The sequence below is a fragment of the Rutilus rutilus genome, assembly GCF_951802725.1.
Source record: "Rutilus rutilus genome assembly, chromosome: 10".
In the NCBI taxonomy this organism is placed as follows: Eukaryota; Metazoa; Chordata; class Actinopteri; order Cypriniformes; family Leuciscidae; genus Rutilus; species Rutilus rutilus.
The window spans coordinates 27017970-27030703 of record NC_140215.1 but is presented as its reverse complement, the minus strand read 5'-3'; the positions used below and the strand labels follow the sequence as shown (position 1 = coordinate 27030703).

General features: G+C 36.4%; 2 protein-coding genes across 2 annotated transcripts in view; one reads left to right on the top strand and one right to left on the bottom strand.

Moving 5' to 3' along the window:
• The window catches only part of col4a2 (collagen, type IV, alpha 2), a 135939-nt gene extending 123345 nt beyond the window's left edge, over positions 1 to 12594 (bottom strand). The window contains exons 1-3 of the mRNA XM_084421070.1: positions 12212 to 12594; positions 11653 to 11764; positions 11515 to 11566 (exon numbers count right to left, since the gene is read on the bottom strand). Of these exons, the coding sequence (XP_084277196.1) occupies positions 11515 to 11566; positions 11653 to 11693 (93 nt within the window). The 5' untranslated portion in view covers positions 11694 to 11764; positions 12212 to 12594. The remainder of the gene's footprint in view (positions 1 to 11514; positions 11567 to 11652; positions 11765 to 12211) is intronic.
• col4a1 (collagen, type IV, alpha 1) overlaps positions 12467 to 12734 on the top strand; it is a 76776-nt gene continuing 76508 nt past the window's right edge. Inside the window, exon 1 of the mRNA XM_084421071.1 lies at positions 12467 to 12667. Coding sequence (XP_084277197.1) covers positions 12599 to 12667 — 69 coding nt within the window. The 5' untranslated portion in view covers positions 12467 to 12598. The remainder of the gene's footprint in view (positions 12668 to 12734) is intronic.

Here is a 12734-nt window from a genome sequence, read left to right as displayed (position 1 = left end):
CAAACAAACACAGGAAACCATGAAGGATAACGCTCAGATTTGAAGTGTAACACAAATACAAGACTTCACAACGAATGAGTGAAAACACTGGGCTTATATAAGTGGAGTCCCAATTCAGAGGCTGCATCCTTCGAATGACACGAAGGTCGGAACAAGCATTGTTAAATTACAATACAGAGGATTGTTCTTGTTGCCTACCAACTGTGACAGCGGCCGTTGATGAGTGACAGTAACGTTTATATTAGACTTTTTTGAAAGTTATATTAAACTGTCTGAAAACAAAACAGGGTTCACAAACTGTCTAAAGATTTTCACCAAGGTCCATTTCTATAAATAATAAAGAGTATTAACTATATTTAAACACATCTTAGTTATATATGTCAACATTTGAACTGCTTTAAAGTTTTTCTTTTTACACTTGTATCATTAGATATCTGAGTAAGTTGAAGCCCAATACTTACACACAATATATTCTGGGATACAAGGCCATGAAGGATCCATATGTTGTATCCTTCTTTCACAGGAAACGAAGGACGCATTTGGAGGTCGCATTTGAAGGAGCCTTTGAATTGGGACATCCTTCGTTGCACAGCGGTGATGCTATCATCCTTCGAATACAGCCTTCGAAGGATGCAGCCTCTGAATTGGGGCAGCAACTGGCAAAGCTAACCAGATAATGACACAGCTGAACGTAATCAAGTATAATGAGTCCAGGCTGAAATGAAATGAACGACTTTGAGGCTACACTAGAAGCTACTAGACTGGTTATTGAACCAAATAACCAGTTTGAACGGAATTAATAAAAACAGGCAGATTTGAAAGTCACCTTTTCGGTCATGTCTGACAAAAAAAAAAAAAAAAACGAATGAGCCGGTTCAACTGTTAAAGTTTAACAAGGATTACAGAGGAATCTTACAAGCAAGTTGCCAATATGCGCATGAGAGCTTAATGCACGTACTGGAAACATACCTGAATAGTATTAAATAACGTTTAATTAAAACATGCAAACATCTTTTTGTTGAATTTATAAGACTATCTTTTTTTTTTTTCAATCCGCATTTGTGCAGTAATGTCTGCATTGTATACTTTAGGTGTAAAACTTCAATGTAGGAAACTTTAATTTAATATTAAATACTCAATATGTGTCACTTTATTCGACATGCAGGATCACAAAATGAAACTGTGACAAACAACTTGGTGAATGAAAATTAATAATCAGTAACTTGGAGTAACTTTTTCACATGACTTTATCTGAATGTTTCAGCATGGTCATACCATGATACTGAGTTGTTATAAATATGCGTTTAGGTAAAAGAACCGTTGTATATATATATATTTTTTTTTTACCGGTTCATTGAAACAAACCATCCAAAAGAAATGGTTTGGCGAAATGAATCGGACCTCCTATCACTATACTTAACTTGAGAATAACAGTTCTTTCTTGGCAGGTGAGATGAGAACATGAGGAGAGGGAGCAAACACAGCGGACCAACGAAGGAGAAGACAGGTGATGGAAAACAACAACAGAGAAATCCAGGTAAGTATATCCAATAAGTGAGATCAACACAAGAGTCTTGAAAAGACAGATCAATACTTGAATGTGGGTAAGTTTCTTTAAATAAACCATTTTGAACAAAAAGAGATGCATAACAGCGCCCCCTACCATATAACAGTTTAAACATGGAAAAACCCTTCAATGGCGAGGAAGCATTTTGTTATGACAGGAAATCTCGTCAATGGCGGGAAAAGAGTTAAATATGATTTAGGCCCTCTGCTTCATACTGAGAAAAATGCGTTTTAGTCATAGATTTCATCAGAAGATTGAGACCATCAACACCCTTAAAGTTAGCCCTGTCCAATACTTTTTTGTCAGTTCAACATTTCATGCTGTAATGTTAGGCAGTTTTGATTTATATGCCGTTGAATGTTTGATGTCAGTCTATTTTTTGATATGGAGATGCTGTACTATTTAAGAAGATGCATAACAGCGCCCCCTACCATATAACAGTGAAAGCATGGAAAAACCCTTCAATGTCAGAGAAGCATTTTGTTATGAATGAAGAAAAATCTCGTAAATGGTGGGGAAAGAGTTAACTATGTTTTCGGTCTGCTGCTTCATACTGAAGTATACCAATACCCCTTACCTATGGAAAAAATGACTGTAACTCATGGCATTAAGTGTGTTATTGCTTTGTTCTCAGTAGCTCTACTTAATTACATTTCCCCGTACCACAGTGTTTACTTGGAACTACATTTTACCACAGGCAAGTCCCATAGAAACACTGAGTCACTGAGGCAGGAACATTTAGTTTGTCAAATGTCCACATGCTCCTCTCAGACATGTAACATGCTCATAGCATTATACTAAAACAAGGATGTTTTCTCTCATGAGATGTTTAAGCATTCTGGATGGGCACACATGCACAAAAAAACACAAGCAAACAAGGACGATGGGGAGTGTAAATATTTAGGCTTAGAATTATTTAGAATTCAAGTTAATTCATAATGTAGGTCATAATGTAGTAACCAGAGACCAACAGAAATTCACAATTCTGATAAACATGGGGATGAGAAAAAGCCGGATATGATAAAGTGGTAATAAAAATAATCTTAACATTCTTAGCACAGCTGCACCTTTGAAAGTGACGTAATAAGTTCAGAGTGAATTCCTGCGTACATTTAATTGACCTCGGCTGTATGTCTTAACTTTGATTAATTAGCCATTTGTAATTCACAAAAGCCAACATTTCAAGGACAGGGGTAAGATTTAAAGTATAATATACTTTAAAAGAATATACTTTAGTGCAAACTGCATGTAATGTTTTGCAACACTTAACTTCATGTTAACAGTTAGTAACAGTACTAATACAGTTAGTAACAGCCAAATACAGGTGTAAACAGGGTCTAAAAGGTTTTGAGCCAAGCAGCCAGACGGGATATAAACTTTGTTGGCTGGAGACCCAAGTTTGGTTTGAAGTCTAAATATGTACCAAGCATAATGTTCTCTCACCATTCCTGGTTTCTAACACGCACTCACTAGCCTGGATGCCAGCCGAACTTAGCCCCGCCCACAACATTTGAGGTCGGGAAGTTCGGTCTGGACTTGATCCGTTGTGGAGCAACTATGATCGAACCAGAGCTGTTCTGACCAATCAAATTGTCAGGGCGGGCTTTATACGATGATGGACAGATGATAAACAGTAAAGTAATCATCCACGTCACCAAAGAGCGCTTTGGTTGAATTCGTTTACAACAAAGATGACTGCCGCTGGAGAATTGAGATGTGTAGATTCCGCCATCGCGTCTGTTATAGAAGATATCGACAGCGCATTAATTTTAAAAGAGGAACAGAGAACCCGCGATCAAGGCATTTGTCGATCGGAAATATGAATGAAGAACATACGTCACTTTCTCCGTTGCTCTGATTGGTTGTAGGTCTATCCAATTGAGTGCAGAGGCATATTCTTTCCTGATTCGGTTGAAACACACCCCATAATCACAGCCCAATGGAGCATTATCAGACTCACATTCTGACTAGAATCTGAGTATGATGACGTCAGGCTACGCACTCACCGCATTCGGCGCAGTCTTGCTGCTGTCAGAGCAGAAACGAAAACTGTCGCTCTTCGTATGTTTTTCTGTCGTCTCCTTTCGCGTTCATATGTAAATTGCACAAGCTCAGATTATCAGATCGAAAGAAATGGTTGAAAGTGGACGGAAGAGACAGATTAAAACACCTGGTGTAAACGAGAATGTGCCTCCCTCAGTTTTTTCATTTGGCCAAAATCTCATGTTACCAAAGACAAAGTGCCCCACATAATAAATAATAAAAGGCGAAAACGTATATAAAATAAAATATATATAAATACACTTATGGTATATTGCTTGTATGTTTCGAAGACACTTGTAATGAATTTGTAATGCACTTGTAACACAAATAAAGTACACTTTAATATCACTAATCAAGCATGTAATTAGTCCCTACACAGGCATATATTTAAAGTATACTAAGTACACTTAAAGTTGGTCCAATTTAGTACACAAAAGTACACTAAATACACTTAAAGTTATGCTTTACTACAATTTAATTACAACTAAAATATACTCAGTACAAACAATTAGTTGTTTCAAAATAGCACACTTCAAGTTAACTAATCATTAACACACTTGAAGTATACTGCTAATTAGTCTGGCTGCAAGTATACTTAGCATTTTTATTTATTTTTTTCACCAGGGAAGGTTTGTGCCCAAACAGCAACGATATGTAATTCACTCCTATTGTCTTTGAAATATGGTTGTGTACTATTGAATGCAGGATTTATAAACTCAAATAATTTCTATTAAAATTTCTATGTCATGCACTTCAATATTTTTGTGACTGCACATTTCTATGATAAAGTTGCAATTTAGAATTTAAGTACTTTAAGTACAAATTTATAATGAAGTACTTCTCATGTGAAGTCAAGACACCAAATAATTGTACTTGCTTAAAGCACAACAAAAGATCATTAAAACAATGATTTAAAATATACTTAAAGTAAAAATTTTGATTTAACATTACTACAAAGTGCACTTTTTAAAAGTGTACCTAAGTGGTTTTATTTATTTTATTTTATTTTATTTCATTGATATAATATTGTCTTCAAGTGCAGTTTTTAAACATACAATTTGAAGTACACTACAAGTGTACATTCAATATAATGAAGTGCTTTTCTGTTTCACAAAGGTTTACTTTAGTTAGTTTTAGTTTAGTTTTACTACACTTCCTCCACATTGTTGAAGATGTCACTTATGGATTTGTCACATTTGGTTAGGTAGGACATGGTGTTTAACAATACCAAGAAGCCTCCGGATAGAGGATTGAATAACTGTTTTTCACATCCTTTGTGATATTTTATAAAAATGTAATGAATATTTTACTGCTTTGTGTGTGCTGCTCTTTCCCAGCTTTAGGGAAAGTTCACACGACACACAAACTTCATACCAGTCTGGGGTCAAAGGGGTCGCTATTTAACACCGGACATGGGTGGTGCCACTACAACTCATTTGTGGGAACTACCCCTTCAATGTAGGCCAGTATACTGTACAGTCAACTACATACATTACTCACACAGACATGCACTGTAGATCTAAAGAATGTGCATTCATTTAAAAACCTAAACTTCCGAAAAATTTCAAAAGCTCTGCTATCTGCAATGCTACTTCCAGTGTCGCTCGGGCTGAGAGTTCCTCAGCACAGGTCTTCCCCTCGGAACAATTTTACATCCTGCCTTGATCCCTCTAATCGAACACAATAGATTTTCCCCCAATTGTTTAGCTTTTTTGACGGAGCAGATTATTTTGGCAGGCGATGTAGCAGCGTTTTTCCTGTCCTTATCACCAGTAGACATCTTTTGTGCAGTGCTGGTCCACCTATTCACACTGGTATAGAGTGCACACACTTACTTCACGTGCGCCCTTATTCTCGTGCACAACTTCAGGAACCACCCAGTGACCACATCCATGTCCTCTTACCTTATATGGTAGAAGGAATTTCCACAGAGGATGTTGATGAATAGCATGCAGGTCATAAATACAGTATTTTTTAATGCAGTTATTGCTGTTGCAAATGGGTCATTTTTATGTACCAACTTTTTCACTTTCTTTGATTTTCTATCCAAACATAGGTCAAGCAACAAGAGGCAGTAATAAACCCCAAAGGATAAAGATAAAATCGTAAAATAAATCCCACATATCCATTAAAAAAAATGTGCTTCCTGACAATGCAAATGTCTCTCTTTCTCAATTTTTTACATCCCAGCCCAAAATGTTATTCTTCAAGCTAGTGTTGTAGTTCTCGAGAGTGGTCTTGGTGTCAAGACCACTTGATTTGTACTCGTTCTTGTCTTGGGTGTAGAACCGGTACTGTGAACAGGGCCGCACTGCCTGCCAGACACCAGGATACGCACAGTTTGATTTTAGACTGTTTATAGTCAGGCAAACAACACGTAGCAGCTTTACGTCATTGTTCGTTCGTCAAGTCTGTGGAAAAATGTGGCCAGGCTCAAGTTCACCTGGCCGAGAACAGGCTCCAGAACGCGAACTATTCTGGGGTGCGTTTCCCATACAACGGCATAACTCGCTGGCTCACTACCATAGTACGATAAACTAGCTAGTCACGACTATTTCCCGAAACCATATTGTCGCAAATTGGACGTTGGTTAATGATGTCACACGAGTAACAACTTTCTTTAATGAATCTGTTTGAGATCTAATTAATGCTAGATGTTTTGCTATAAATTACGAACATGGCATCTGATGACTATTTCACATTTTCTCTCATTTTGCTTTATTTCCAGATTCAATCATAGGCTCGTTCTTACGTGGTAGAGCATGTTCGCACATGCGCACTCTTCAAAAACGGTGCTTTAAATCTCTTGACAAACTAAAGATGTAAAATTACATTTGTATGTATTCTAAATAAAAGATACAGATTGCACTTAATGTCAGCTTGCTTATTTTGCTCAAGATAAGGATTTATTAAGTCCACATGTCATGCAAACAAGAAACTACGCTTCTAACCACAGGTCAAAAGCTGTCGTTCCAACCACACAACTTTGCGATGCAGTTTGCGAATGTTCGTTAGAACGATGGTTTCGGGAAACACTCGTTGAACTATGCTGATAACGGCAGAAATTGCAACCACATTGCATTTTTGTCAAGCCCGGTCAAGACCACAACTGCAGGGATATCACTGAATTGCCGGTGCATTGCCTGATTTATTTGTTAACAATATTACTGTGATTGGATTTAAATCTTCCTGCTTCAAATACAATCAATAACTTATTTCTGGGTACCGGGTCAGAAATCGATGAGGGGTTGGGTCAAATAATGTCACCAAAATTAATACAAAAATGCCTACAAAATTCAAGATATGATTGCAAAAAAAGTACTTATGAGATCTTGATTTTTATATTATAACATGAGATATAAATAAGCAAATTGGTAACATCTCTTTATAGTGTCTTATTATAATTGTATTATTGATTAAATATAATACATTTCTCAGGCAGTAAATTATGTTTAGTTTAGATTAATTTAAGGAGTGCTGGTCTGGTCTTGGTCTTGTCTTGGTCTCAACACACACTGGTCTCGGTCTTGACTTGGTCTCGGTTTGGGTGGTATTGATTATAACACTATCTGAGGCATTTTCATCAGACCAAAGTTGTGAAATAAAGTGCTGAATCTCCATGACAACACTATATAGCCATAAAACATACTTAAGTGTATACAAAAGACAGGCCTGAGCATTGGTATATCAATATATCATATATTAATGTACAACCAGTCCCATTTGTACCTGCACCTACAGTATTTACCAGCTGGCCTCCATTACACGTTTAATTAATCCAGCTCTCTCTCTCTCTCTCTAAAAAAAAAAAAAAAAGGTCACTTTTGGATAAAAATTGTGCATTTGGTCTTGGATTACAAAAAGGCTCAAAATCAGAGACTCAATGTATATGGGTATGACCATGTTATATTTAGGTTCTCTAATCTCTGATGCTCTTCATCATGCACCAAACAGTCTTTACTGTCTAAGTGAGCCACCTACATTGACCATGCCCTGTAGGCCGGATCATTGCCTGTCTAAAATTAGCTTGGCCTGAAACCTGAAATCACTACACTCCTTGTCCCAGTATAATGCAGAGCCTCAGCCTACTGCTGTCACAAGTTTTTGATCAGGGAGGCACAAAATCTGATAAAGCTTTAGACAAGGAGGTTTATTCTTCTTCTATTCAGGGAAATCAGTTTAACTGAAGAAGAAAAAACATACTTGATATTGATTCCTTTTTGTAGAGAGGGAGTTCTTGGCAGAAACACACCACAGGATCCTGTGCAAAACTGACTGACCTCTCATAAACCAAAAGGGCCTTTGAATAATGCAAAACATTATACATGTTTATACCATATAAACACTTAAATATATAAATGTTGACAAGTCAAATGAGCAAAAGCATATACTTTTATACTTTCTTCCAAAGGTTTTGTTGCTGCTATATTCCCATAGTTGTGCCATGTAAAACTTGTGAAAAAAGTGAAAATAGATTTTTTTCTGAAAGAAAACCTTCCACTGACTGCACATACAGATCTCTTTAGGGGCAAATTGCCATATCAGCACTTAGGCTACTGTTCAAAATGAACATTTGTATCAGCACACAACCTTGGAATGGACCAAATTGAAAGAATTGAGAGCAAACTAAAGTAGAACATGAGAATGACTGAACGACTGTAAACTTGACTTTTTAACATGTAACTGAAAAGTAGGAATTGACATGTTCCTGCCACGTCAGTGTAGATTTGAGATGCTATTATAAAACCACCTTACACAGTATGCAATGTCTTCTTCAAAAAACAAGGTGCCAAGGTGCATACCACAGCTAGATCTGGAGCTAAAAGAATGAGGTTACAGCTGAAGGAGCTTTTACAGGCTGGCAAATGATCAGCTCTTTTGAACTTGCTGTGTTTGCTGGTGATGTGCGTGGCCAGAAACACAACATGTTTGAGGATAAACATGAGGATCAGGAAAATGATTATGTTTTCATGTTGAAATCATCCTCAAAATGTAAGAGGAGTTCACACACTCATCATAACACATGCAGAGACTGTTGTCCAATGGTAAAGCTTATACTATTCTGTCCAATGGTGGTTATTAATCTGTGCAAAACATAACAATAATTATGATGATAACTTACTGAATAACCTAGGCATGATGACAGCAAAATAATACACCACTTATCTAAGTAGCCACCTAATTTAAATGACAATTTCATGCAGAATAACCCTTCATTACAATAACGACACCAAGTTAAATTCTGCATGAAAAAAACATTTGCTCCATTGATTTTTCTAAATGCTTGTTATAGATCTCGCTGTGAACAATTAATCTGTCCATCCATTTTAAAATCCAAGAAACAACCGATGCATGGAACCAAATCCTGCCCTATTTTCTTTTCTCTTTTTCAATAATCCATCACTCTTGGATGTATGACACAAATACGGAAGAAAAGATCTGTTGCTACTTCTTTTTCATCGCAACTTTAAAGCTGTTTCTACTTCCGTTTCATCGCAACTTTAAATTTGTTGTTACTTCCTTTTCATCGCAACTTTAAATCTGTTACTACTTCCTTTTCATCGCAACTTTAAATCTGTTGCTACTTCCTTTTCATCTCAACTTTAAATCTGTTGCTACATCCTTTTCATCTCAACTTAAAATCTATTCACTTCCGTTTCATCACAATTTTAAATCTGTTGCTACTTCCTTTTCATCACAACTTTAAATCTGTTTCTACTTCCGTTTCATCGCAACTTTAAATCTGTTTCTACTTCCGTTTCATCACAACTTTAAATCTGTTTCTACTTTCGTTTCATCGCAATTTTAAATCTGTTGCTACTTCCTTTTCATCACAGCTTTAAATCTCTTGCTACTTCCGTTCCATCACAACTTAAAATCTATTCACTTCCGTTTCATCGCAATTTTAAATCTGTTGCTACTTCCTTTTCATCACAACTTTTAATCTGTTGCTACTTCCTTTTCATCGCAACTTTACATCTGTTGCTACATCCTTTTCATCACAACTTTAAATCTGTTGCTACTTCCTTTTCATCTCAACTTTAAATCTGTTGCTACTTCCGTTTCATCACAACTTAAAATCTATTCACTTCCGTTTCATCGCAACTTTAAATCTGTTTCTACTTCCGTTTCATCGCAACTTTAAATTTGTTGTCACTTCCTTTTCATTGCAACTTTAAATCTGTTACTACTTCCTTTTCATCGCAACTTTAAATCTGTTGCTACATCCTTTTCATCTCAACTTTAAATCTGTTTCTACTTCCGTTTCATCGCAACTTTAAATTTGTTGTTACTTCCTTTTCATCGCAACTTTAAATCTGTTACTACTTCCTTTTCATCGCAACTTTAAATCTGTTGCTACTTCCTTTTCATCACAACTTTAAATCTGTTGCTACATCCTTTTCATCTCAACTTTAAATCTGTTGCTACTTCCTTTTCATCACAACTTTAAATCTGCTGCTACTTCCTTTTCATCTCAACTTTAAATCTGTTTCTACTTCCGTTTCATCGCAACTTTAAATTTGTTGTTACTTCCTTTTCATCGCAACTTTAAATCTGTTACTACTTCCTTTTCATCTCAACTTTAAATCTGTTGCTACTTCCGTTTCATCACAACTTAAAATCTATTCACTTCCGTTTCATCACAATTTTAAATTTGTTGCTACTTACTTTTCATCACAACTTTAAATCTGTTTCTACTTCCGTTTCATCGCAACTTTAAATCTGTTTCTACTTCCATTTCATAGCAAATTTAAATCTGTTGCTACTTCCGTTTCATCACAACTTAAAATCTATTCACTTCCGTTTCATCGCAATTTTAAATCTGTTGCTACTTCCTTTTCATCACAACTTTAAATCTGTTTCTACTTCCGTTTCATCGCAACTTTAAGTCTGTTTCTACTTCCGTTGCATCGCAACTTTAAATTGTTGTTACTTCCTCTTCATTGCAACTTTAAATCTGTTTCTACTTCTGTTTCATCGCAACTTTAAATCTGTTTCTACTTCCGTTTCATCTCAACTTTAAATTTGTTGTTACTTCCGTTTCATCGCAACTTTAAATCTGTTTCTACTTCCGTTTCATCGCAACTTTAAATCTGTTTCTACTTCCGTTTCATCGCAACTTTAAATTTGTTGCTACTTCCGTTTCATCACAACTTTAAATCTTTTCACTTCCGTTTCATCGCAACTTTATATTTAAACAAATATTCTGAAAATAAATACTGAACTGCTAAAAAATAAACATTAAGGACCTTACGTTGACAACCCTGTTTTCTTAGAAAGTTGCACTGGAACATTATGGAGATTCTAGAAAGTCCAGTTCACCCTAAGGCAGCATTGTTCATCTTAAATAGTTTTACAAATTAACACCAGCAATAAGAGACAAAAATGTAAATAAGCAGATGTGTATTTTATACAGTATATATGATCACACCAACACTATCTCATGACCAATTCGTATAAATTTTTACGAGCGATTTATCATCAAGTGTCAGTTTGTGAGTATTAAAACATAATCACTCACAGACTCTGAACACATTTTCCTCATTAACTTCAGGCCAGTGTCTAATCTCTCACTATGGGATACCAGTTAGTTATATTACCACTAACAACCACACCTAATTGATGTGGGACTGTTGTGAAACTGTCACATTTCAGCCTTATAAGGAATGGGCAAAATGGGTAAAAATGGCTTTTAAAAAACATGCTTTCAATTAAAGGAACATGCACACTGCAAAGGTCTGTAACGGTTTAACATTTGTGAATTGCACATGAGGAAATTGAAATCCAAACAAGGACACTCCCACTCATCTGAGGGGCTCAGCTCAGCATGTTGCACAAACCCTACACCACAATCTGCACTTAAACTTGTCCACTCAATATAGTAAAATTAAAAGCACACTTACTGCATTGACCTCTGTTGTAAGGACAAGGACTGCAAGGCACAACAGAAAACACCTGCAATATGAGAAAAACGTGAATTAAAAAATTTGCAAAGGGAAAACAGATGCTTCTAAAACACAAAACAAAACAACAGACTTTACCTTAATGTGTTCCAATGCTGCAGATGGTTCTCACCCTCCATGCGAGCTTGAAAACAGATTAAATATCTCCTTCTGCTCAATGCCAGTGTCCTGTTACTGCATACTCAATGATCTGAACGTTACAGATGGACTGAAGTTAGTTCTCTCTATTTTAAGCATATTGTGTGCATATAACACATTAAATGTACTGGTATCTTAGATCTCATGTTCCTTGTTGAAAGATCCAGCTTTAGCCGGTAGTTGTGTTTTGGAACATGGCAACTGCTTTCTAGCTGGCCCAATCTGTCATTAGCTTACAATCAAGAAATAGCTACAAACATAGCTCAAGGTGGTCATATATAATCGATCAACTAATAAGCATATTAGACGAACTAGAAACCAAGAACATGTTCCAAAAACACAACTACCATTTTGTACTAAATGTGTAAAATAACTTCAAACACTTGGTTTTGTTATTATTTGATCACTTTTAATGACAACAAAACACATTTAAGCTGAATATTTTTAAGAGTAAGCTATTTTTGTGCATTATTGAATGTGAAGTAACGGCATAGTTTACCTCAGATCTCGCACGCGCTCAATCCTGATGCGTTCGCGCTTTCGGAAAGTTAGTTATCTCACCTAAAATCCACCTTTCCAAAGCTGTTTTAAGGGAATTGCTGTTCTCCCAGACTTAAACTTCCCCTTACAATGCTGATATGCGAATGATATTGTTCTAAACAGGGTTGTGTTGGTGCGTACTGATGGGTGGTCGCAGTGTCCTGACAGGGGGTGTGGTGGGCTCTTCTTCAAGACATTACTTTCAAAAACAGCCACATAACGTTTCGGGCAAAGATGCAGACAAACGTATAGTTCAGGCTCGGGTAGAAGAGAGGCAAGAATTGCTTGAAACGGAGACGAATCCGTCATCAGCGTGTCCTTTTGGACATTATTCATAGGTGTGAAGATGCGACTTCCATGTGTCACTGTTTTTCTTCTCACGGTCTCTTTGAGCATAGACAAGAGCACAGCTAAGGTAAGTCCAACTAGAAAACAAACTTTTGCTAACTTAAATGTTTGTTTATTAGTAATGTCGTCGGTTT